The sequence below is a fragment of the Salvelinus fontinalis genome, chromosome 17, assembly GCF_029448725.1.
Source record: "Salvelinus fontinalis isolate EN_2023a chromosome 17, ASM2944872v1, whole genome shotgun sequence".
NCBI lineage: Eukaryota > Metazoa > Chordata > Actinopteri > Salmoniformes > Salmonidae > Salvelinus > Salvelinus fontinalis.
Window position 1 is genome coordinate 1,389,310 of NC_074681.1, and position 26,067 is coordinate 1,415,376.

At 46.1% G+C, this 26,067-nt stretch overlaps 1 protein-coding gene across 1 annotated transcript in view; it reads left to right on the forward strand.

Annotated features, from left to right (window-relative positions):
- LOC129813543 (receptor-type tyrosine-protein phosphatase F-like) overlaps positions 1-25,135 on the forward strand; it is a 488,239-nt gene extending 463,104 nt beyond the window's left edge. The window contains exons 34-42 of the mRNA XM_055865838.1: positions 3,421-3,540; positions 4,861-5,015; positions 8,273-8,558; positions 14,209-14,387; positions 18,790-18,916; positions 19,002-19,127; positions 19,806-19,960; positions 22,662-22,797; positions 22,984-25,135. Coding sequence (XP_055721813.1) covers positions 3,421-3,540; positions 4,861-5,015; positions 8,273-8,558; positions 14,209-14,387; positions 18,790-18,916; positions 19,002-19,127; positions 19,806-19,960; positions 22,662-22,797; positions 22,984-23,052 — 1,353 coding nt within the window. The 3' untranslated portion in view covers positions 23,053-25,135. The remainder of the gene's footprint in view (positions 1-3,420; positions 3,541-4,860; positions 5,016-8,272; positions 8,559-14,208; positions 14,388-18,789; positions 18,917-19,001; positions 19,128-19,805; positions 19,961-22,661; positions 22,798-22,983) is intronic.
- Positions 25,136-26,067: the final 932 nt, after the last annotated feature.

Genomic DNA, 26,067 nt, shown 5'->3' on the forward strand with positions numbered 1-26,067 from the left:
ATCTATTTTGTGAAGTGCACCAGTCCCTCCTGCAGCAAAGCACCCCCACAACATGATGCTGCCAGCCCTGTGCTTCACGGTTGGGATGGTGTTCTTCGGCTTGAAAGCCTCTCCCTTTTTCCTCCAAACATAAAGATGGTCATTATGGCCAAACAGTTCTATTTTTGTTTCATCAGACCGGAGGTAATTTCTCCCAAAAATACGATCTTTGTCCCCATGTGCAGTTGCAAACCGTAGTCTGGCTTTTTTATGGCAGTTTTGGAGCAGTGGCTTCTTCCTTGCTGAGCGGCCTTTCAGGTTATATCGATATAGGACTCGTTTTACTGTGGATATAGATACTTTTGTACCTGTTTCCACCAGCATCTTCACAAGGTCATTTGCTGTTGTTCTGGGATTGATTTGCACTTTTTGCACCAAAGTACGTTCATCTCTAGGAGACAGAATGCGTGGTACCTTCAGGCGTTTGAAAATTTCTGCCAAGGATGAACCAGACTTGTTTGAAGGTAGGCCTTGAAATACAACCACAGGTACACCTCCAATTGACTCAAATGATGTCAATTAGCCTATCAGAAGCTTCTAACGCCATGACATCATTTTCTGGAATTTTCCACGATGTTTAAAGGCACAGTCAACTTAGTGTATGTAAACCTCGGACCCACTGGATTTGTGATACAGTGAATTATAAGTGAAATAATCTGTCTGTAAACAATTGTTTGAAAATTGACTTGTTAACAAGAAATTCGTGGAGTGGTTGAAAAATTAGTTTTAATGACTCCAACATAAGTGTATGTAAACTTCCGACTTCAACCGTATATATGTATATATATATATATATAAATGTTTCCTCTGCTTCGCGTCGGGTTTTAAAACAGTCCTTAGCCGTTATCACACAACAAGCCCAGCGTTCTCATGTCTTATTGCTTAATTTTCTTCTTTCAAGCTTGATTGAGCTTCAAATCAAATTGTGTTCGTCACGTACACAGTCTACAGCAGGTTATGAAAGATGCAGTGAAATCCTTACGCTCCCTCAACACTGCAGTACATGTATCTACATCAATATGAGTACAAATGAACAGGTAATTAGATGGTAGTATATAGTAGTTTACTGATACGGATACAACAGGGGTAAAGGGGGGAATACCTAGTCAGTTGTACAACAGAACGCATTCAACTGAAATGTGTCTTCTGAATTTAAACCCAACCCCTCTGAGTCAGAGAGGTGCAGGGTGGGGGGGGGGGGGGGGGGGGGGGGGGCTGCCGTAATTGACATCCACTGCCCCTTGTTCACGGGCAGAACGACGGATTTTTTACCGTGTCAGCTCGGGGATTAGGTTACTGGCCCAACGCTCCTACTCACTGAGCTACCTGCTGCCCCACCCAATAGCATATAGATCCCCATTAGTTCCTGCCAAGGCAGCAACTACTCTTCCTGGGGTATATTATGGATCCCCATTAGTTCCTGCCAAGGCAGCAGCTACTCTTCCTGGGGTTTATTATGGATCCCCATTAGTTCCTGCCAAGGCAGCAGCTACTCTTCCTGGAGTTTATTATGGATCCCCATTAGTTCCTGCCAAAGCAGCAGCTACTCTTCCTGGGGTTTATTATGGATCCCCATTAGTTCCTGCCAAGGCAGCAGCTACTCTTCCTGGGGTTTATTATGGATCCCCATTAGTTCCTGCCAAAGCAGCAGCTACTCTTTCTGGAGTTTATTATGGATCCCCATTAGTTCCTGCCAAAGCAGCAGCTACTCTTCCTGGGGTTTATTATGGATCCCCATTAGTTCCTGCCAAGGCAGCAGCTACTCTTCCCGGGGTTTATTATGGATCCCCATTAGTTCCTACCAAGGCAGCAGCTACTCTTCCTGGGGTTTATTATGGATCCCCATTAGTTCCTGCCAAGGCAGCAGCTACTCTTCCTGGAGTTTATTATGGATCCCCATTAGTTCCTGCCAAGGCAGCAGCTACTGTTCCTGGGGATTATTATGGATCCCCATTAGTTCCTGCCAAGGCTGCAGCACCTGCATTGCTTCCTGTTTGGGGTTTTAGGCTGGGTTTCTGTACAGCACTTTGAGATATCAGCTGATGTACGAAGGACTATATAAATACATTTGATTATATACAATTCAAAACATTACATGACACTTTTCACAACACATTCGGTGTGTTCCCTCAGACTACTCTACTATCACATATCTACAATACAAAATCCATGTGTACATGTGTGTGTAGAGCGTCTTATCATGTATAAGCGTGTGTCTGTGCCTGTCTCTTCACAGTCCCCGCTGTTCCATATGGTGTAATTTTATCTGTTTTTAAATCTGATTCTACTGCTTAAAACCACATACCACACCTCCTCGTTCCTTATTGCTGAAATATACAGTGGCTGTATCACAACCGGCCGTGATTGGGAGTCCCATAGGGCGGCACGCAATTGGCCCAGCATCGACCGGGTTTGGGGAGGGTTTGGCCGGTGTAGGCCGTCATTGTAAATAAGACTAGTTAAATAAAGGTTAACATTTTAAAATATATATATTTTTATGTTGAATCTGCAAAAGACTCCAGTGTTGGCTAGGAGCTAGGAGCTAGGAGCTAGCAACAGGGTGACCGTTATCTGTTTACGCCAACTTGCCCGGCGTAATGGAACCAACGTCAAACACTTCCTGTCTGGCACCCCATTATTGGAAAGGAAAATAGCACTATTGGAACCCAGGTGTGGATAGATGTTGTGTCAGGTCTAGTCTGTGTGTATCTGTCGTGTTATATAGTTGTGGTCCCAAGCATTCAGCCGTTACCTCTCTAACATCCGGCTTGGTAGAGGGGAAGGTTTGTCCCACAGACTGATGTGTCCAGGTGGTCACTCCTGCTGTCTCCCTCTAGGCTACCGTGACCGGATGAATTAGAGACATAACGTTGGACGCGTCCCAGACAGCACCTTGTACCCTATGTCGTAGTAGTGCACTATATAGAGAAATAGGGTGCCATTTTGGAACACGTTACATTATGTCATAACCCAGAACGCTGTTCTGGGTAGTGGGTAGCAGACATTTTCCACAAATGGTCTCCGAAGCGAACATAAACGACGGATGCTGATGATCCAACCAGCTATTAGCTCGTTGACAATAACACAGCTTGTCTGTTTGGAATGTTCAGCCTGTTCCATTGAGGGATAGTGGAGCTGGTATGCCACGAGGATTTGGAGAGATATTGGGCAATATTGTCTGTTACTGCGATGCCTGTTACTGCGATGCCTCTCACCAGCGTACCTCATTGTTGTGCATTGGACCAGGAGTTTTCCCTGGTCAACATGACCTGACTAGGAAAGCTGCCGGAACCCCAGTGTATGATATTTAGAGAAGCATGAGGTGTTCCAGACCAGGTGAAACTCTGGACCCGACTGATTGTGTTCTTCCTCCTCTACCAGGTGAAGTGTGACCAGTACTGGCCTGTCAGAGGGACAGAGACCTATGGTATGATACAGGTCAGCATGTTGGATACTGTGGAGCTGGCTACCTACAGCGTACGCACCTTCGCCCTCTACAAGGTAAGGGACTCTCATTCTGTCTCTGTCTCTCTCTCTGTCTGCCTGTCTCTCTCACTCAATCTCTGTCTCTCTCTCTCTCTCTCTGTCTCTCGCTCTCTTTGTCTGTCTCTCTCAATCCCTGTTTCTCTCTCTCTCGATCTCTGTTTCTCTCTCTCGATCTCTGTTTCTCCCTCTCTCTCTCGATCTCTGTTTCTCCCTCTCTCTCGATCTCTGTTTCTCCCTCTCTAGCTCTCTCTCTCTCGATCTCTGTTTCTCTCTCTCGATCTCTGTTTCTCCCTCTCTCTCTCGATCTCTGTTTCTCCCTCTCTCTCTCGATCTCTGTTTCTCCCTCTCTCTCTCGATCTGTTTCTCCCTCTCTCTCTCGATCTGTTTCTCCCTCTCTCTCGATCACTGTTTCTCCCTCTCTCTCTCGATCTCTGTTTCTCCCTCTCTCTCTCGATCTCTGTTTCTCCCTCTCTCTCGATCTCTGTTTCTCCCTCTCTAGCTCTCTCTCTCTCGATCTCTGTTTCTCTCTCTCGATCTCTGTTTCTCCCTCTCTCTCTCGATCTGTTTCTCCCTCTCTCTCGATCACTGTTTCTCCCTCTCTCTCGATCTCTGTTTCTCCCTCTCTCTCTCGATCTGTTTCTCCCTCTCTCTCTCGATCTGTTCCTCCCTCTCTCTCGATCACTGTTTCTCCCTCTCTCTCGATCACTGTTTCTCCCTCTCTCTCGATCTCTGTTTCTCCCTCTCTCTCTCGATCTCTGTTTCTCCCTCTCTCTCTCGATCTCTGTTTCTCCCTCTCTCTCGATCTCTGTTTCTCCCTCTCTAGCTCTCTCTCTCTCGATCTCTGTTTCTCTCTCTCGATCTCTGTTTCTCCCTCTCTCTCTCGATCTGTTTCTCCCTCTCTCTCTCGATCTGTTTCTCCCTCTCTCTCGATCTCTGTTTCTCCCTCTCTCTCTCGATCTCTGTTTCTCCCTCTCTCTCTCGATCTCTGTTTCTCCCTCTCTAGCTCTCTCTCGCTCGCTCTGTCTCTCTCTGTCTCTTTTCTCTCTCTCCCTCTCCCCATCCCTAGCGTATGGAATCACCTGTCTGTTTCATTCTCTTCTTCATTCATTCTTCTTCATTCCATTGCATCCCTCCATCACAACTTATCATTCTACTAACTCACCTCTCAGACCAGCGAGATGGTTGGTTGGTTTCACTTTCATGTCTAACCCCTCTGCTATCCATCTGGAACATGCTTCATTAACACACACACACACACACACACACACACACAATAATGAACACCATAAACAATATCGTTCCCTTCGTTGACTTTCTCCGGGTTTTCTCCTACAGAATGGTTCCAGTGAGAAGCGTGAGATTCGTCAGTTCCAGTTCATGGCCTGGCCGGACCATGGGGTACCAGAGTACCCCACCCCCATCCTGGCCTTCCTACGACGGGTCAAAGCCTGCAACCCCCCTGACGCTGGGCCCATGGTGGTACACTGCAGGTAAACTATACTGTTTTTTTGCGACGGCACTTTAAAAGAAACTTTAAAAGTTCTTGAAATATTTCCGTATTGACTGACCTTCATGTCTTAAAGTAATGATGGACTGTCGTTTCTCTTTGCTTATTTGAGCTGTTCTTGACATAATATGGACTTTGGTCTTTTACCACCCTTACGTTGTCACAACACAACTGATTGGCTAAAATGCATTAGGAAGGAAAGAAATTCCACAAATTAACTTTTAACAAGGCACACCTGTTCATTGAAATGCATTCCAGGTGACTACCTAATGAATCTGGTTGAGAGAATGCCAAGTGTGTGCAAAACTGTCATTAAGGCAAAGGGTGGCTATTTGAAGAATTTCAAATATAAAACATGATTCCATATGTGTTATTTCATAGTTTTGATGTCTTCAATATTATTCTACAATGTAGAAAAAGTACAAAATAAAGAAAAACCCTTGAATGAGTAGGTGTGTCCAAACTTTTGACCAGTAGTGTGTGTGTGTATATATATATTTATTTATTGGATTTTTTTTCTTGATTAAGCATTGCATTTGGCCTTACTGCTACCGATACAAACACAATGAATAACAGATTCACTACATGGAACAACAGGTAGTCCCCAAAACAAATCTACGTCAAGTTTGTTCTGAAATGCCTGTCCTATATCTGAGATGGGACATGTATTTATCGAAGATCAATAAAATACTGCATTAAACCCAGCCAGAAAAAAAGTTGATGAGGTACATGTTTGAAAAGTCTCCTAGATATTACTGTACAACCCTGACGTTGCCCCTCTACGATTAATAAAGTTGTATTGAATTCAATTGAGATGTTTGTTTCCCCTCTCTCCTCCCTCAGTGTGGGTAGAACAGGCTGCCTGATCGTGTAATGTTAACCTCTCTCCTCCCTCAGTGCGGGCGTGGGTAGAACAGGCTGCCTGATCGTGTAATGTTAACCTCTCTCCTCCCTCAGTGTGGGTGTGGGTGGAACAGGCTGCCTGATCGTGTAATGTTAACCTCTCTCCTCTCTCCTCCCTCAGTGTGGGTGTGGGTAGAACAGGCTGCCTGATCGTGTAATGTTAACCTCTCTCCTCCCCCCCTCCCTCAGTGTGGGTGTGGGTAGAACAGGCTGCCTGATCGTGTAATGTTAACCTCTCTCCTCCCTCGGTGTGGGTAGAACAGGCTGCCTGATCGTTTAATGTTAACCTCTCTCCTCCCTCGGTGTGGGTAGAACAGGCTGCCTGATCGTGTAATGTTAACCTCTCTCCTCCCTCAGTGTGGGTGTGGGTAGAACAGGCTGCCTGATCGTGTAATGTTAACCTCTCTCCTCCCTCAGTGTGGGTAGAACAGGCTGCCTGATCGTGTAATGTTAACCTCTCTCCTCCCTCAGTGTGGGTAGAACAGGCTGCCTGATCGTGTAATGTTAACCTCTCTCCTCCCTCAGTGCGGGTGTGGGTAGAACAGGCTGCCTGATCGTGTAATGTTAACCTCTCTCCTCCCTCAGTGTGGGTAGAACAGGCTGCCTGATCGTGTAATGTTAACCTCTCTCCTCCCTCAGTGTGGGTAGAACAGGCTGCCTGATCGTGTAATGTTAACCTCTCTCCTCCCTCAGTGTGGGTAGAACAGGCTGTCTGATCGTGTAATGTTAACCTCTCTCCTCTCTCCTCCCTCAGTGTGGGTAGAACAGGCTGCCTGATCGTGTAATGTTAACCTCTCTCCTCCCTCAGTGTGGGTAGAACAGGCTGCCTGATCGTGTAATGTTAACCTCTCTCCTCTCTCCTCCCTCAGTGTGGGTAGAACAGGCTGCCTGATCGTGTAATGTTAACCTCTCTCCTCCCTCAGTGCGGGCGTGGGTAGAACAGGCTGCCTGATCGTGTAATGTTAATCTCTCTCCTCCCTCAGTGCGGGTAGAACAGGCTGCCTGATCGTGTAATGTTAACCTCTCTCCTCCCTCAGTGTGGGTGGAACAGGCTGCCTGATCATGTAATGTTAACCTCTCTCCTCCCTCAGTGTGGGTAGAACAGGCTGCCTGATCGTGTAATGTTAACCTCTCTCCTCCCTCAGTGTGGGTAGAACAGGCTGCCTGATCGTGTAATGTTAACCTCTCTCCTCCCTCAGTGTGGGTAGAACAGGCTGCCTGATCGTGTAATGTTAACCTCTCTCCTCCCTCAGTGTGGGTAGAACAGGCTGTCTGATCGTGTAATGTTAACCTCTCTCCTCTCTCCTCCCTCAGTGTGGGTAGAACAGGCTGCCTGATCGTGTAATGTTAACCTCTCTCCTCCCTCAGTGTGGGTAGAACAGGCTGCCTGATCGTGTAATGTTAACCTCTCTCCTCTCTCCTCCCTCAGTGCGGGTAGAACAGGCTGCCTGATCGTGTAATGTTAACCTCTCTCCTCCCTCAGTGCGGGCGTGGGTAGAACAGGCTGCCTGATCGTGTAATGTTAATCTCTCTCCTCCCTCAGTGCGGGTAGAACAGGCTGCCTGATCGTGTAATGTTAACCTCTCTCCTCCCTCAGTGTGGGTGGAACAGGCTGCCTGATCATGTAATGTTAACCTCTCTCCTCCCTCAGTGTGGGTAGAACAGGCTGCCTGATCGTGTAATGTTAACCTCTCTCCTCCCTCAGTGTAGGTAGAACAGGCTGCCTGATCGTGTAATGTTAACCTCTCTCCTCCCTCAGTGTGGGCGTGGGTAGAACAGGCTGCCTGATCGTGTAATGGTAACCTCTCTCCTCCCTCAGTGTGGGTAGAACAGGCTGCCTGATCGTTTAATGTTAACCTCTCTCCTCCCTCGGTGTGGGTAGAACAGGCTGCCTGATCGTGTAATGTTAACCTCTCTCCTCCCTCAGTGTGGGTGTGGGTAGAACAGGCTGCCTGATCGTGTAATGTTAACCTCTCTCCTCCCTCAGTGTGGGTAGAACAGGCTGCCTGATCGTGTAATGTTAACCTCTCTCCTCCCCCCCTCCCTCAGTGTGGGTGGAACAGGCTGCCTGATCGTGTAATGTTAACCTCTCTCCTCCCTCAGTGCGGGTGTGGGTGGAACAGGCTGCCTGATCGTGTAATGTTAACCTCTCTCCTCCCTCAGTGTGGGTAGAACAGGCTGCCTGATCGTGTAATGTTAACCTCTCTCCTCCCTCAGTGTGGGTGTGGGTAGAACAGGCTGCCTGATCGTGTAATGTTAACCTCTCTCCTCCCTCAGTGTGGGTGTGGGTAGAACAGGCTGCCTGATCGTGTAATGTTAACCTCTCTCCTCCCTCAGTGCGGGCGTGGGTAGAACAGGCTGCCTGATCGTGATCGAGGCCATGCTGGAGCGTATGAAGCATGAGAAGTCAGTGGATGTCTACGGTCATGTGACGTGTATGAGAGCTCAGAGAAACTACATGGTGCAGACCGAGGACCAATATGTCTTTATCCACGAGGCCCTGCTAGAGGCAGCCACCTGTGGCCTCACTGAGGTCCCCGCACGCAACCTGTACGCGCACATCCAGAAACTCACCCAGCCGCCCACGGGGGAGACCGTCACCGCCATGGAGCTGGAGTTCAAGGTAATATTATTAATAATAATATGTAGAATCTTCATCGTCGTCATCGTCGTAATTGAAAATGACCTCTGGACCTTTAGACACGTAGATCAGAAATTGGATTGGATAGGTTTGTGTCAATGTTACCCAATACATTCCTAGTTGAGGATTCTCTCCCAGCATATCAGATGTTGAGGTGGAGCCACTACTCCTGTGATTGGATAGTGACCGCGAGATGTTTCAGATCTGTTACATTTTTTAAAATTGTTTTTATTTTTGGAAATAGTTTCCGCAGGTCTACAAACGGGGTTCTACAGTAGTTTTAAGTTTATTGTCCCAGAAAATGACCATATAAAACAGCATTGAACATATACATTCACATGGCTCACAATGACATACAGTTCAAGTCATAGAGCTGACAGCCATCAATACTACTACAATGATGTAGTCCATCAAGTCATAGAGCTGACAGCCATCAATACTACTACAATGATGTAGTCCATCAAGTCATAGGGCTGACAGCCATCAATACTACTACAATGATTTGGTCCATCAAGTCATAGGACTGACAGCCATCAATACTGCTACAATGATGTAGTCCATCAAGTCATAGGGCTGACAGCCATCAATACTACTACAATGATGTACAGTTCAAGTCATAGGGCTGACAGCCATCAATACTACTACAATGATGTACAGTTCAAGTCATAGGGCTGACAGCCATCAATACTACTACAATGATGTACAGTTCAAGTCATAGGGCTGACAGCCATCAATACTACTACAATGATGTACAGTTCAAGTCATAGGGCTGACAGCCATCAATACTACTACAATGATGTAGTCCATCAAGTCATAGGGCTGACAGCCATCAATACTACTACAATGATGTAGTCCATCAAGTCATAGGGCTGACAGCCATCAATACTACTACAATGATGTACAGTTCAAGTCATAGGGCTGACAGCCATCAATACTACTACAATGATGTACAGTTCAAGTCATAGGGCTGACAGCCATCAATACTACTACAATGATGTACAGTTCAAGTCATAGGGCTGACAGCCATCAATACTACTACAATGATGTACAGTTCAAGTCATAGGGCTGACAGCCATCAATACTACTACAATGATGTAGTCCATCAAGTCATAGGGCTGACAGCCATCAATACTACTACAATGATGTAGTCCATCAAGTCATAGGGCTGACAGCCATCAATACTACTACAATGATGTACAGTTCAAGTCATAGGGCTGACAGCCATCAATACTACTACAATGATGTAGTCCATCAAGTCATAGGGCTGACAGCCATCAATACTACTACAATGATGTAGTCCATCAAGTCATAGGGCTGACAGCCATCAATACTACTACAATGATGTATGGATCCCCACTAGTTCCTGCCAAAGCAGCAGCTACTCTTCCTGGGGTTTATTATGGATCCCCATTAGTTCCTAACCAAAGCAGCAGCTACTCTTCCTGGGGTTTATTATGGATCCCCATTAGTTCCTGCCAAGGCAACAGCTACTCTTCCTGGGGTTTATTAGGGATCCCCATTAGTTCCTGCCAAGACAGCAGCTACTCTTCCTGGGGTTTATTATGGATCCCCATTAGTTCCTGCCAAGACAGCAGCTACTCTTCCTGGGGTTTATTATGGATCCCCATTAGTTCCTGCCAAAGCAGCAGCTACTCTTCCTGGGGTTTATTATGGATCCCCATTAGTTCCTGCCAAGGCAGCAGCTACTCTTCCTGGGGTTTATTAGGGATCCCCATTAGTTCCTGCCAAGGCAGCAGCTACTCTTCCTGGGGTTTATTATGGATCCCCATTAGTTCCTGCCAAGACAGCAGCTACTCTTCCTGGGGGTTATTATGGATCCCCATTAGTTCCTGCCAAAGCAGCAGCTACTCTTCCTGGGGTTTATTATGGATCCCCACTAGTTCCTGCCAAAGCAGCAGCTACTCTTCCTGGGGTCCAGTTAAATTAAGGCAGTTTTACAATTTAAAAGAAAGATTACAATACATACAGTGTGTGCCCTCAGGCCCCTACTCCACTACCACATCTCTACAGTACTAAAGATAAGTGTGTGCCCTCGGGCCCCTACTCCACTACCACATATCTACAGTACTAAAGATAAGTGTGTGCCCTCAGGCCCCTACTCCACTACCACATATCTACAGTACTAAAGATAAGTGTGTGCCCTCAGGCCCCTACTCCACTACCACATATCTACAGTACTAAAGATAAGTGTGTGCCCTCAGGCCCCTACTCCACTACCACATCTCTACAGTACTAAAGATAAGTGTGTGCCCTCGGGCCCCTACTCCACTACCACATATCTACAGTACTAAAGATAAGTTTGTGCCCTCAGGCCCCTACTCCACTACCACATATCTACAGTACTAAAGATAAGTGTGTGCCCTCAGGCCCCTACTCCACTACCACATATCTACAGTACTAAAGATAAGTGTGTGCCCTCGGGCCCCTACTCCACTACCACATATCTACAGTACTAAAGATAAGTGTGTGCCCTCAGGCCCCTACTCCACTACCACATCTCTACAGTACTAAAGATAAGTGTGTGCCCTCGGGCCCCTACTCCACTACCACATATCTACAGTACTAAAGATAAGTGTGTGCCCTCGGGCCCCTACTCCACTACCACATATCTACAGTACTAAAGATATGTGTGTGTATAGTGCGTATGTTATCGTGTGTGTGTGTGTGTCTCTTCACAGTCCCCGTTCTTCCATAAGGTGTATTTTTATCTGTTTTTTAAAATCTGATTCTACTGCTTGCATCAGGAGATATCTACTGCAGCCCTCAGAGATATCTACTGCAGCCCTCATCCTCCACATACAACACCCGTTCTGCCAGTCACATTCTGTTAAAGATTCCCAAAGCGCACACACATCCCTGAGTCGCTCCTCTTTTCAGTTCGCTGCAGCTAGCGTCTGGAACGAGCTGCAACAAACACTCAAACTGGACAGTTTTATCTCAATCTCTTCATTCAAAGACTCAATCATGGACACTCTCACTGACAGTTGTGGCTGCTTTGTGTGATGTATTGTTGTCTCTAACTTCTTGCCCTTTGTGCTGCTATCTGTGCCCAATAATGTTTGTACCCTGTTTTGTGCTGCTACCATGTTGTGCTGCTGCCATGTTGTGCTGTTTGTTGCTGCCTTGCTATGTTGTCTTTAGGTCTCTCTTTATGTAGTGTTGTCTCTCTTGTTGTGATGTGTGTTTTGTCCCTATATTTATATTGTATTTATTGACTTATTTTTAATCCCAGGCCCCCGTCCCCGCAGGAGGCCTTTTGCCTTTTGGTAGGCCGTCATTGTAAATAATAATTTGTTCTTAACTTACTTGCCTAGTTAAATAAAGGTTAAATAAAAATCAGTTACCTGGTGTGGAATAGAGTTCCATGTAGCCATGCCTCTATGTAGTACTGTGCACCTCCCATAGTCTGTTCTGGACTTGAGGACTGTGAAGAGACCTCTAGTGGGATGTCCTGTGGGGTATGCATGGGTGTCTGAGCTGTGTGCTAGTTGTTTAAACAGACAGCTCGGTACATTCAACATGTCAATATCTCTCATAAATACAAGTAGTGATGAAGTCAATCTCTCTTCTACTTTGAGCCAGGAGAGATTGACATGCATATTATTAATGTTTGCTCTCTGTCTACATCCAAAGACCAGCTGTGCTGCCCTGTTCTAAGCCAATTGTAAATTTCCTAAGTCATTTTTTTGTGGCACTTGACCACATGACTGAACAGTAAAGCCTGTAGGACCTGTCTTGTTGATAGTGCTGTTAAGAAGGTAGAGCAGCGCTTTATTATGGACACACTTCTCCCCATCTTAGCTACTGTTGTATGTTTTGACCATGACAGTTTACAATCCAGGGTTACTCCAAGCAGTTAAGTCACCTCAACTTGCTCAATTTCCACATTATTCATTACAATATTTAGTTGAGGTTTAGGGTTTATTGAATGATTTGTTCCAAAATACAATGCTTTTAGTTTCGGAAATATTTAGAACTAACTTTTTCCTAACCACCCATTCTGAAAATAACTGCAGCTCTTTGTTAAGTGTTGCAGTCATTTCAGTAGCTGATGTGTATAGTGTTGAGTCATCGGCATACATGGACACTCTGACTTTACTCAAAGCTAGTGGCATGTCGTTAGTAAATATTTTTTTTTAACTAAGGTGCCTAAACAGCTGCCCTGGGGAATTCCTGATTCTACCTGGATTATATTTGACAGGCTTCCATTAAAGAACACCCTCTGTGTTCTGTTAGACGAGTAACTCTTTATCCACATTACAGCAGGGGGGGGGGGGGGGGGGGGGATGTAAAGCCATAACACATAAATTTTTCCAGCAGCAGACTATGATCGATAACGTCAAAGGACGCACTGAAGTCTAACAAAAACATCCCCCACATTCTTTTTTTTATCATCAATTCATGAATAGGCCTGTCTTGCTTATATGATTATGATGTCATAATGCTTCTAGACAGTGTGTCATAGAGTGTATTTTCTACAAGATATTTAAAATATGATGGAGGGGGAAAAAACAGGACTGTAAAGAATTAATTAAAACGACAAAGGATGTTGGAAACAAACATTCAAACAAAAGGTCATTTCGTGGCAGGGGGGGGAAAACAAATTTGAATAAATGTGGATTTTGACACTATTATGTAGGTGTCATAACCAGCCATGAAATAACACTATACATGTCACAACAGATGTAAATATATGTGTCATGACAGGTAATACAAAGTTATGTCAGCTGTTATGACATGGTTACGAATGTGCCATAGATGTGTTATGACACTGGGTGTCAAGTAAAGTGTTACCGAGAAGGAGAAGACAGACTCTATTGTACGACTTACTAAATAGAGTCATCAAGGTCATGCTTTACATGATATCCAGCGGTCTGTAGCTCTTCCAGTGGTAGAAGGAGAGAGAGGGAGAGGATACGAGTGAGAGATGGGGACAGGGGGGACGGGGGGGGGGAGAAAGAGGAGCGATGGTGATTGTGGGACTACAGCCTTGCCGTTCAAGCCCAGGCAGTCTGTCCACCACACACAGAGCAACACCAGGTCTGTCCACTCTCTCCTGTGAGGTCCATCTGTGGTGTGAGAGCTGCCAGGTCCAACACTGAGCCAGCCACGCCTCTCCACTCCCCCACTCGCATCTCTCCAGCAGGCTCTGCCAGCTCTGCGGACACCCAACATCATCTACTATAGCCACTACAACCATTTTATACCCACCATGCCTTACTGTTACTATCAATGTGATGTACATTAATGAACCCCTATTAAAGAAACACAATAAAGTGAAGTACATGTGAGTGATACTCTCTCCTCTCCCTCCTTCTCTCTCTCCTCCTTCTCTCTCCCTCCGTCTCTCTCCTCCTTCTCTCTCCTCCTTCTCTCTCCCTCCTTCTCTCTCCTCCTTCTCTCTCCTCCTACTCTCTCCCCTCCTCCTTTTCTCTCCTCTTCCTTATATCCCTTCTCTCTCCTCCGTTTCTCTCCTCCTCTCTCCCCTCCTCCTTCTATATCCCTTCTTCTCTTTCCTCCGTTTCTCTCCTCCTTCTCTCTCCCCTCCTTCTCTCTCCTGTTCTTTCCCTTTCTCCTTTTCTCCTCTCCTTATTCCCTCCCTCTCTCACAGAGACTGGCTAACTCCAAAGCCCACACCTCTAGGTTCATCAGTGCCAACCTGCCCTGCAATAAGTTCAAGAACCGGCTGGTGAACATCATGCCCTTCGAGTCGACACGTGTGTGTCTGCAGCCTATCAGAGGAGTGGAAGGGTCTGACTACATCAACGCCAGCTGCATCGATGGATACAGGTAAGAGAGAGAGTGTGTGTGTGTGTGTGTGTGTGTGTGTGTGTGTGTGTGTGTGTGTGTGTGTGTGTGTGTGTGTGTGTGTGTGTGTGTGTGTGTGTGTGTGTGTGTGTGTGTGTGTGTGTGTGTGTGTGTGTGTGTGTGTGTGTGTGTGTGTGTGTGTGTGTGTGTGTTCTGACTACATCAACGCCAGCTGCATCGGCGGTTACAGGTTAGGAGGAGAAGCAGCAACAATTGTGTGAATTGATTTAGGAATCGTTATAGACACGGGGAGAATCTCATTTGCATTGCCTTGATTCCTTATTCCTTGCATTTCCTTGATTCCTCTCCTGAGAGGAGAGGGACCCTTTGACCTTCTCATCCAATGGGTTTTGAGAAGGGGAAAAAAGAAGGAAATGCAGTAGAGATTCTCTCACTGTCGAGTCTAGCTGGGTCAGACTGGGGTGGGCCAAACATGTCTCCAATCAATGTGTCCATCCATCCTCAGTCGTCTCTGCCTCAGACATCCCTGGGTGTTGATTGACCGCTCCATGTTGAAACTACGACCTGTGCTGACATGGCCTGTTAGCTTATAAGGCTACGAGCCTTCCTGAGAGGACAGAGATTAAATGTGGCCTCACACAGTGAAGTGTGGGAGGAGGAGAGAGAGATGGAGAAAGATGGAGAGGAGAGATGAAGAGAAGGGGAGAGGAGAGAGAGATGGAGAGGAGAGAGAGATGGAGAGAAGAGGAGGGAGAGATGGAGGAGAAGAGAGGGAGAGATGGAGAGAAGAGGAGGGAGAGATGGAGAGAAGAGGAGGGAGAGATGGAGAGAAGAGGAGGGAGAGATGGAGAGAAGAGGAGGGAGAGATGGAGGAGAAGAGAGGGAGAGAGAAGAGGAGGGAGAGATGAAGAGGAGGGAGAGATGAAGAGGAGGGAGAGATGGAGGAGAAGAGAGGGAGAGAGAAGAGGAGGGAGAGATGAAGAGGAGGGAGAGATGGAGGAGAAGAGAGGGAGAGAGAAGAGGAGGGAGAGATGGAGAGAAGAGGAGGGAGAGATGGAGAGAAGAGGAGGGAGAGATGGAGAGAAGAGGAGGGAGAGATGGAGAGAAGAGGAGGGAGAGAGAAGAGGAGGGAGAGAGCATGCTATGTCATGTGTTCCGTACAGGGAGGGAGGCTCAGGCACACAGCTTGTTCCTCCTCTACATTCATCCCATAAACTTTAACACACAGCTTTTCCCTCCTCTACATTCATCCCATAAACTTTAACACACAGCTTGTTCCTCCTCTACATTCATCCCATAAACTTTAACACACAGCTTTTCCCTCCTGTACATTCATCCCATAAACTTTAACACACAGCTTGTTCCTCCTCTACATTCATCCCATAAACTTTAACACACAGCTTTTCCCTCCTGTACATTCATCCCATAAACTTTAACACACAGCTTGTTCCTCCTCTACATTCATCCCATAAACTTTAACACACAGCTTTTCCCTCCTGTACATTCATCCCATAAACTTTAACACACAGCTTGTTCCTCCTCTACATTCATCCCATAAACTTTAACACACAGCTTGTTCCTCCTCTACATTCATCCCATAAACTTTAACACACAGCTTTTCCCTCCTCTACATTTATCCCATAAACTTTAACACACAGCTTGTTCCTCCTCTACATTTATCCCATAAACTTTAACACACAGCTTTTCTCTCCTCTACATTTATCCCATAAACTTTAACACACAGCTTTTCTCTCCTCTACATTAATCCCATAAACTTTAACACACAGCTTGTCTCTCCTCTACATTCATCCCATAAACTTTAACACACAGCTTTTCCCTCTACATTCATCCCATAAACTTTAACACACAGCTTTTCCCTCTACATTCATCCCATAAACTTTAACACACAGCTTGTCTCTCCTCTACATTCATCCCATAAACTTTAACACACAGCTTTTCCCTCTACATTCATCCCATAAACTTTAACACACAGCTTTTCCCTCTACATTCATCCCATAAACTTTAACACACAGCTTGTTCCTCCTCTACATTCATCCCATAAACTTTAACACACACCTTGTCCCTCCTCCACATTCATCCCATAAACTTTAACACACAGCTTTTCCCTCTACATTCATCCCATAAACTTTAACACACAGCTTGTTCCTCCTCTACATTCATCCCATAAACTTTAACACACAGCTTTTCTCTCCTCTACATTCATCCCATAAACTTTAACACACAGCTTGTCCCTCCTCGACATTCATCCCTTAAACTTTAACACACAGCTTTTCTCTCCTCTACATTCATCCCATAAACTTTAACACACAGCTTGTTCCTCCTCTACATTTATCCCATAAACTTTAACACACAGCTTTTCTCTCCTCTACATTTATCCCATAAACTTTAACACACAGCTTTTCTCTCCTCTACATTAATCCCATAAACTTTAACACACAGCTTGTCTCTCCTCTACATTCATCCCATAAACTTTAACACACAGCTTTTCCCTCTACATTCATCCCATAAACTTTAACACACAGCTTTTCCCTCTACATTCATCCCATAAACTTTAACACACAGCTTGTCTCTCCTCTACATTCATCCCATAAACTTTAACACACAGCTTTTCCCTCTACATTCATCCCATAAACTTTAACACACAGCTTTTCCCTCTACATTCATCCCATAAACTTTAACACACAGCTTGTTCCTCCTCTACATTCATCCCATAAACTTTAACACACACCTTGTCCCTCCTCCACATTCATCCCATAAACTTTAACACACAGCTTTTCCCTCTACATTCATCCCATAAACTTTAACACACAGCTTGTTCCTCCTCTACATTCATCCCATAAACTTTAACACACAGCTTGTCCCTCCTCTACATTCATCCCATAAACTTTAACACACAGCTTGTCCCTCCTCGACATTCATGCCATAAACTTTAACACACAGCTTGTCCCTCCTCTACATTCATCCCATAAACTTTGACACACAGCTTTTCTCTCCTCTACATTTATCACATAAACTTTAACACACAGCTTTTCTCTCCTCTACATTCATCCCATAAACTTTAACACACAGCTTTTCTCTCATCCTATTAAGTGTTAATGAAAACTGTTCCCCAGAGACCCAGACTGCTTTGTCACTATGTAAATACCTTAATGACAACCGCTCCCATTAAGAGCATGGTGTGTGTGTGTGTGTGTGTGTGTGTGTGTGTGTGTGTGTGTGTGTGTGTGTGTGTGTGTGTGTGTGTGTGTGTGTGTGTGTGTGTGTGTGTGTGTGTGTGTGTGTGTGTGTGTGTGTGTGTGTGTGTGTGTGTGTGTGTGTGTGTGTGTGTGTGTGTTAATGAAGAATTTTCCAGATGGATAGTTTCTCTCTCCCTGTCTGCTATTCCTTGAGTCTTCAGCTGCTCAGCACAGGGAACTGCAATTGTTGTTGTTGATATTGTTGTTGTTAATGTTGTTGTGTGCTGCTGCAGCAGCAGTATTTAGTAATTAAGCCTCGTTTTAACCAGGCGTAAATAGAAACTCAACAAGCGCCTCTCGTGTTTCTCGAACTGAGCCAAGCAGGAAAAGACTAGAGCCCGACCGATACATCGCTCGACCGATATTATTGGCCGATATTATTGACCGATATTAGCCTTTCACCTAAATATTTGTATCGGCCTTTATTCCACAGATAAAGAGACGATATTATATACATAGAATACACAATAATATCTGCTCATTTGTGGTGATTTATGCTTGGTGTCTGTAGGATAACATCGTCTTAATGAACAGCTAGCTTGTGCTTGGTGTCTGTAGGATAACATTGAATTATCGCTCTAAATAAACAACATTTATTGGCAGACATATTGGTAATCGTTGACTTCTGCCTCCTTAAAACTGTTATCGGTATCGGACCCCAAAAATCCTGTCAGGCTCTAGAAAAGACACTTAGATAATGATGAGGGAAGACATCTCATACTGTCTGTCTGTCTGTCTGTCTTCTGTGTCTCCTCTCCTCTTCTATCCCCTCTCTTTCCTCTCCCCTCTCTCCTCTCCTCTGTCGTTCTGTTCCTTTATTTGTGTGAGGAGTGGGGCCCAGAGCATCACTCTAATGTCACGGTTACACATTATTGCCTAGCCTGTAGCACCTTCATTAGTTGTTCACCCGTGGCTGTCTCTCTCTCTCTCTCGACTCTCTCTCTCTCTTCTCTATCTACTCTCTCTCTCTCTCTCTCTCTCTCTCTCTCTTCTCTATCTACTCTCTCTCTCTCTCTCTCTCTCTCTCTCTCTCTCGCTCTGTGTTTGTGGCTCAGCACGTTTCATTCTGTTTTGCATGTCACTCTACTGCCACCTATAGCCAGTCAGCAGAACTGCTGAGTTAATTGTGTGTTTGCTGAAAGTGTGTCCTGATGTTCTCTCTCCAGACAACAGAAAGGGTATCTGGCCACCCAGGGCCCTCTGGCTGAAACCACTGAAGACTTCTGGAGGATGCTGTGGGAACACAACTCTACCATTGTAGTGATGCTCACCAAACTCAGAGAGATGGGACGGGTAAGATGAACACAAATACAGTAGACACACACACACACACACACACACACCCTGTTCTAACCCTGGTTGTCTATCCCCCCTACAGGAGAAGTGTCATCAGTACTGGCCAGCGGAGCGCTCAGCCAGGTACCAGTACTTTGTAGTGGACCCCATGGCCGAGTACAACATGCCCCAGTACATCCTCCGAGAGTTCAAAGTCACCGACGCCAGGGTGAGTGTGTACTGTGTCAACCTGTGAGATAGATCACATCCCTGGGGATGTCCTGAGACGGGAAGAAGGGAGTGAGTGAGTGAGTGAGTGAGTGAGTGAATTAACATACTCTCCTCCTATTGGTTCCCTCTCGACTACCGCTCTAACATACTCTCCTCCTATTGGTTCCCTCTCGACTACCGCTCTAACATACTCTCCTCCTATTGGTTCCCTCTCGACTACCGCTCTAACATACTCTCCTCCTATTGGTTCCCTCTCGACTACCGCTCTAACATACTCTCCTCCTATTGGTTCCCTCTCGACTACCACTCTAACATACTCTCCTCCTATTGGTTCCCTCTCGACTACCACTCTAACATACTCTCCTCCTATTGGTTCCCTCTCGACTACCACTCTAACATACTCTCCTCCTATTGGTTCCCTCTCGACTACCGCTCTAACATACTCTCCTCCTATTGGTTCCCTCTCGACTACCGCTCTAACATACTCTCCTCCTATTGGTTCCCTCTCGACTACCACTCTAACATACTCTCCTCCTATTGGTTCCCTCTCGACTACCACTCTAACATACTCTCCTCCTATTGGTTCCCTCTCGACTACCGCTCTAACATACTCTCCTCCTATTGGTTCCCTCTCGACTACCTCTCTAACATACTCTCCTCCTATTGGTTCCCTTAGGATGGCCAATCCAGGACGATCCGCCAATTCCAGTTCACTGATTGGCCAGAACAAGGAGTGCCAAAAACCGGGGAAGGATTCATCGATTTTATTGGCCAAGTGCATAAAACCAAGGAGCAGTTTGGACAGGACGGACCAATCACTGTTCACTGCAGGTAATGAGACTTGGCTGAATAGCCAGAAATGACATGTCAATATAGTAATTACCCAATGAATGACTGGTGTGTTGCTTTTGGATAAATTTAAACAAGAATCACTCGGTACCGTGCAGTTAGTGTAAAGTAAGTACCTGGAAGTAGGATGCTCTGGGCGGTATACCGTATACCAAGGTACTAGGAAATAGTCATGGGATGATTTTTTTTTCAATACCGTCAAAACAATTCCTTTGAAGTTTTTCACTAAATTTGAAATATTTGTAGCTACTTTTTAAGTAAAATACCTGCAGTCAACTTGTGCAATACGTTAGGAGATAAAGCAGATCACGTTCTTCACTTCCCCTGTCAACATTGTATTACGTTATGAGGCTTACCTGTAGTTTCCCAGAGCAGTGGAGCCAGTCACGTGTTTGTTTGTAAATAGCACAGCGGGAGAAAGAGGAAGCTGGTGAGTCTCTGTCGTGTGGCGCACAGGAAGTGATGAAGTTATGCAATTCACGACTAAAATGTTTGTCATCAGATATCTTAAAATTATCTTTCTACCAGAAGTCAAAAAGCCCTGGATGAGTTATTTTTTCTCCTCTGTTTCCTGCTAGCGTTTTGTTTCTCCTCCCCCCTCTGCTCCGTCTACCCATGCTGCTCTTCCTCCTTCGTTTCCCCCCCTCTGCTCCGTCTACCCATGCTGCTCTTCCTCCTCCGTTCCTCCCCCCTCTGCTCCGTCTACCCATGCTGCTCTTCCTCCTCCGTTCCTCCCCCCTCTGCTCCATCTATCCATGCTGCTCTTCCTCCTCCGTTCCTCCCCCCTCTGCTCCGTCTACCCATGCTGCTCTTCCTCCTCCGTTCCCCCCCCCCCTCTGCTCCGTCTACCCATGCTGCTCTTCCTCCTCCGTTCCTCCCCCCTCTGCTCCGTCTACCCATGCTGCTCTTCCTCCTCCGTTCCCCCCCCCCTCTGCTCCGTCTACCCATGCTGCTCTTCCTCCTCCGTTCCTCCCCCCTTTGCTCCATCTACCCATGCTGCTCTTCCTCCTCCGTTCCTCCCCCCTCTGCTCCATCTACCCATGCTGCTCTTCCTCCTCCGTTCCTCCCCCCTCTGCACCGTCTACCCATGCTGCTCTTCCTCCTCCGTTCCTCCCCCCTTTGCTCCATCTACCCATGCTGCTCTTCCTCCTCCGTTCCTCCCCCCTCTGCTCCATCTACCCATGCTGCTCTTCCTCCTCCGTTCCTCCCCCCTCTGCTCCGTCTACCCATGCTGCTCTTCCTCCTCCGTCCCCCCCCTCTGCTCCGTCTACCCATGCTGCTCTTCCTCCTCCGTTCCTCCCCCCTCTGCTCCGTCTACCCATGCTGCTCTTCCTCCTCCGTTCCTCCCCCCTCTGCTCCGTCTACCCATGCTGCTCTTCCTCCTCCGTTCCCCCCCCCTCTGCTCCGTCTACCCATGCTGCTCTTCCTCCTCCGTTCCTCCCCCCTCTGCTCCGTCTACCCATGCTGCTCTTCCTCCTCCGTTCCTCCCCCCTCTGCTCCGTCTACCCATGCTGCTCTTCCTCCTCCGTTCCCCCCCCCCTCTGCTCCGTCTACCCATGCTGCTCTTCCTCCTCCGTTCCTCCCCCCTCTGCTCCGTCTACCCATGCTGCTCTTCCTCCTCCGTTCCCCCCCCCCCTCTGCTCCGTCTACCCATGCTGCTCTTCCTCCTCCGTTCCTCCCCCCTCTGCTCCGTCTACCCATGCTGCTCTTCCTCCTCCGTTCCCCCCCCCCTCTGCTCCGTCTACCCATGCTGCTCTTCCTCCTCCGTTCCTCCCCCCTTTGCTCCATCTACCCATGCTGCTCTTCCTCCTCCGTTCCTCCCCCCTCTGCTCCATCTACCCATGCTGCTCTTCCTCCTCCGTTCCTCCCCCCTCTGCACCGTCTACCCATGCTGCTCTTCCTCCTCCGTTCCTCCCCCCTTTGCTCCATCTACCCATGCTGCTCTTCCTCCTCCGTTCCTCCCCCCTCTGCTCCATCTACCCATGCTGCTCTTCCTCCTCCGTTCCTCCCCCCTCTGCTCCGTCTACCCATGCTGCTCTTCCTCCTCCGTCCCCCCCCTCTGCTCCGTCTACCCATGCTGCTCTTCCTCCTCCGTTCCTCCCCCCTCTGCTCCGTCTACCCATGCTGCTCTTCCTCCTCCGTTCCTCCCCCCTCTGCTCCGTCTACCCATGCTGCTCTTCCTCCTCCGTTCCCCCCCCCTCTGCTCCGTCTACCCATGCTGCTCTTCCTCCTCCGTTCCTCCCCCCTCTGCTCCGTCTACCCATGCTGCTCTTCCTCCTCCGTTCCTCCCCCCTCTGCTCCGTCTACCCATGCTGTTCTTCCTTCAGAAAAGCATGACATCTGGTAGCTACTAGATATGCTTGTATAACTTTATGAGCAGTATTTGCCTGTCTTTGCAATTCGTTTATGTTAATTATCGCTTGTTAGCATTGATCTAACAGCGTCTATGTGATTTGGCTATTACTTGTGCTCATTTTCTTAGCATTCTGGTAATAGACGCCCAATGGGCTTTTTTTTAAACGTTTTTAGCGTCCCCTTGTGTGTTATGCCGGTAATACCGTAAATCCTGGGATGGCAGAAGAACGGTATGACGGTATGAAAATCTGGATAGCGCCCAAGCCTATAGGATACTGTGCATACTGTATAAGGTGTGTAATGTGTGTGTGTTCCTCCTCTTCCTCAGTGCCGGGGTGGGCAGGACAGGGGTCTTCATCACTCTGAGTATCGTGTTGGAGAGGATGAGGTACGAAGGGGTGGTTGACCTCTTCCAGACCGTCAAGACGTTACGCACCCAGAGACCTGCCATGGTGCAGACAGAGGTATGGACCAATATACTGTACTGTTGCTGGTCTTCCGTTGTTGGAGAGTGGAATGGAGGGAAATGCTTCTCAACAACGAATCAAAAGGCTTCATGACTCTAGCAGCACCTGTCACTAGAAAGGATTCACAACATACAGTAATAAAATAAAAGATATGACTGATGTGTTTTCTCTCTCTCTCTCTAGGACCAGTATCAGCTGTGCTACAGAGCAGCGTTGGAGTACCTGGGGAGTTTTGACCACTATGCAACGTAACCACTCTGAGCTGAGCAGCCTCTGGCATGGCCACTGAGTGTCCCATCTCAGCCACCGTACTTGTATCAACCCATCTGACCTGACCCTGCCATTGCTACCCTATCACAGGGGAGGAGGGAGGTGCCACTGTCACCTAGCGACGGGTTCAACCAATCCCAGAGGTCTACTACTTGGATTTACAAAAAAAACACAAAAAAACACAAAAAACACCCTAAAGATTAAAAAAAACAAAAAAAAAAACAATACCATGACGACGACAGCGTTTCATACGGGAGCAAGCGACAGTTCTGACTGAGTTCTGAGGTTCTGTTCTCCTTTCTTATTTTATTATCATTATTATGAATAACGTTATTATTATTTACTTAATCATTCGTTTTTTTTGTTGTTTTTTTATAATTGTTTTAATACCATCAGACATATATTTTTGTCTTAATGGCCTAACTGGGGCGCAGCATTTTAGTTTTTCCACCATAATCAGTATGTTTATTTTAGTAAAACAAATATTACAAAAATAAATGTTGTATGTTATTTTAGGGACCTGTATTTTCTACTTCCTGACGTTAATACAGGAGAGCCACTGTTTGTTCTCTGAAGCTGCTGACAGTTTTGATTTTGTATCAAGATTTTATTGTTTATTATTATCTATTTTTTTAGTCTTATTCGTTTTAAAACGGAGTAAGATTAACTAAGATAATATGCCTTTTCACTTTGCTGTTTATTTTTCAAACGTAGGGGGAAAAAATGACAAATGATTCAAAAGCATTACAGCAACCGCCGCGATACAAGTACTATATAAACCACACTAGTTAGCGAAAAAACGTGACATCCACTAACGACAACTAAATCAGCATTGTACAGAAACTCAAAGAGCACATGATGATTTCAACAACAGAGAGACAGAAGCCTTGAAGGCCCTGAGGCCTTCGATAACCAGAGAACGAATCTGGAGACGAACCGACGAACAGACTTTTGTACCCAACGAGGAGTTGAACTTGAGAATCAACTCCTGAATCTCTGTATGAATCATATTGTGCCCCCTCTTAGCCCCTCCTCTTTCCTTGGTTCCCAGCGAGCTGATTGGTCAGTCCGCTGCCTGGGGGTTGGAACATAGGGACTGCTGGAGCAGCGCCCCGTGGTGGTGGAGAGAGGAGTAGCAGCCACTAATCCTGGCCCCCCTGTACAGAATACTACGATTACTACCGGCGGGACAGAGACACAACAAACCCTCTGCACCCTCCAACTGACCTGCTATTATTTTATACAGAAATAGAAATGATAACTATATATATAATTATGATTGATTATATATATGTACAATTATACATAGATATATACTGCAGCTTCAAACTATATTGTTAAAATGATTCACTCTCTTTGCGTACCGGCATAGAGGAAAGTAAAGAGAGAGAGTGAGAGAAAGTTAGTGACTGTATCTACTGGATTACCATAGCAACCTGACAGACACACAGAGCTGGGATCAGTTCCATTTTTCAATCCAGTCATTTTTCAGGGAGTGATTTCAATTCACGAATCGAAAATTAATTCATTTAGTTGTAATTTGATTCATTTAGCTGTAATCGACTTCATTGAACCTGGACTTGACCCTTAACCCTTGCGGAAAGATAGAGAGCAGGTTATTGTTCTGTTAAAGAGAGTGAGAGAGAGAGGTGTAAAAGTTGTAGTTTTGTTAAAGAGCGATGAATAGCATAACCCTAACTGAGGACCACTCCCCAGCCTCCGTCGGCCAACCGCCATCACGCCACACAAGCACATCTTTACCCACAAGGCCGCAGGGCACGACGCTCCCCAAGCCTAACAGGACTGAGTCTGACATGCTGGCTGGAATAAACCACAATGTTCATTTATACCTTGTAAATGCTTAGTGCTGTAGGGGTTTGATCTGTTGTATACGCAGTCTGTTTTCTATTTGTTGATAAAGAACTGGAATTTAAAAAAAGATGTTGCTGGGAAAAAAATCTTGAATAAAGTTGAATAATTGTTGTTTTTTGGGGGGGAAAAAATTCCTTTTGTTTGTGATGTTTTTTGTCTCCCTCTCATTAAATAATGATTTGCTCTATTGTTATTGTGGCAGATATGACTCATATTTCACAGGAAATCGCAATACTGTGATCACTAACAATATAGGGTCGTTCCACATCAAAACGCACAAGAAACAAGATTTCAACACCCCACCATCTGAAATCATTTCTGTCGTTAGTAACAGATAAACAGGACGATTAGCATTCCAGGAAACATTATTTGGTGGAAATATAATTTGATCTCTGAGAAATTAAGCTAATTGATTGCACCCAAAGCAAATCAGGACAAACTGGAATTGTGAGGTTTCACCGTGCCCTAAATCTATTGGTTTTCTACCCGAAGTTGTAAAGGAAATTATCTATTTAATGAACATCAAAATTAATTGTGGCAGTATAGCAGGAACAGTGACGTTGATTTAAAGGGGCTGTGCAGTCAAAAACTAGATTTTCCTGTGTTTTATATACACTGAGTGCACAAAACATTAAGAACACCTTCCTAATATTGAGTTGCCCATATTTCCCCCAATGCTTCCCACGTTTGTGTCATGTTGGCTGGATGTCCTTCGGGTGGTGGACCATTCTTGATGCACACAGGAAACTGTTGACGGTGGATAAACCCAGCAGTGTTGCAGTTCTTGACACAAACCAGTGCACCTGGCACCTACTACCATACCCTGCTCAAAGGCACGTAAGTCTTCTGTCTTGCCCATTCACCCTCTGGCACAAATACACAATCCATGTCTGAAGGGCTTAAAAATCCTTCTTTAACTCCTCCTGAAGGGGAGGAGCCCCTTCATCTACACTGATTGAAGTGGATTTAACAGGTGACATCAATAAGGGATCATAGCTTTCACCTGGATTCACCTGGTCAGTCTGTCAGGGAAAGAAGAGGTGTTCCTACTGTGTTGTACATTCAGTGTACACTGGAGTTGCTTACCAAGACGACATTGAATGTTCCTGAGTGGCCTACAGTAGT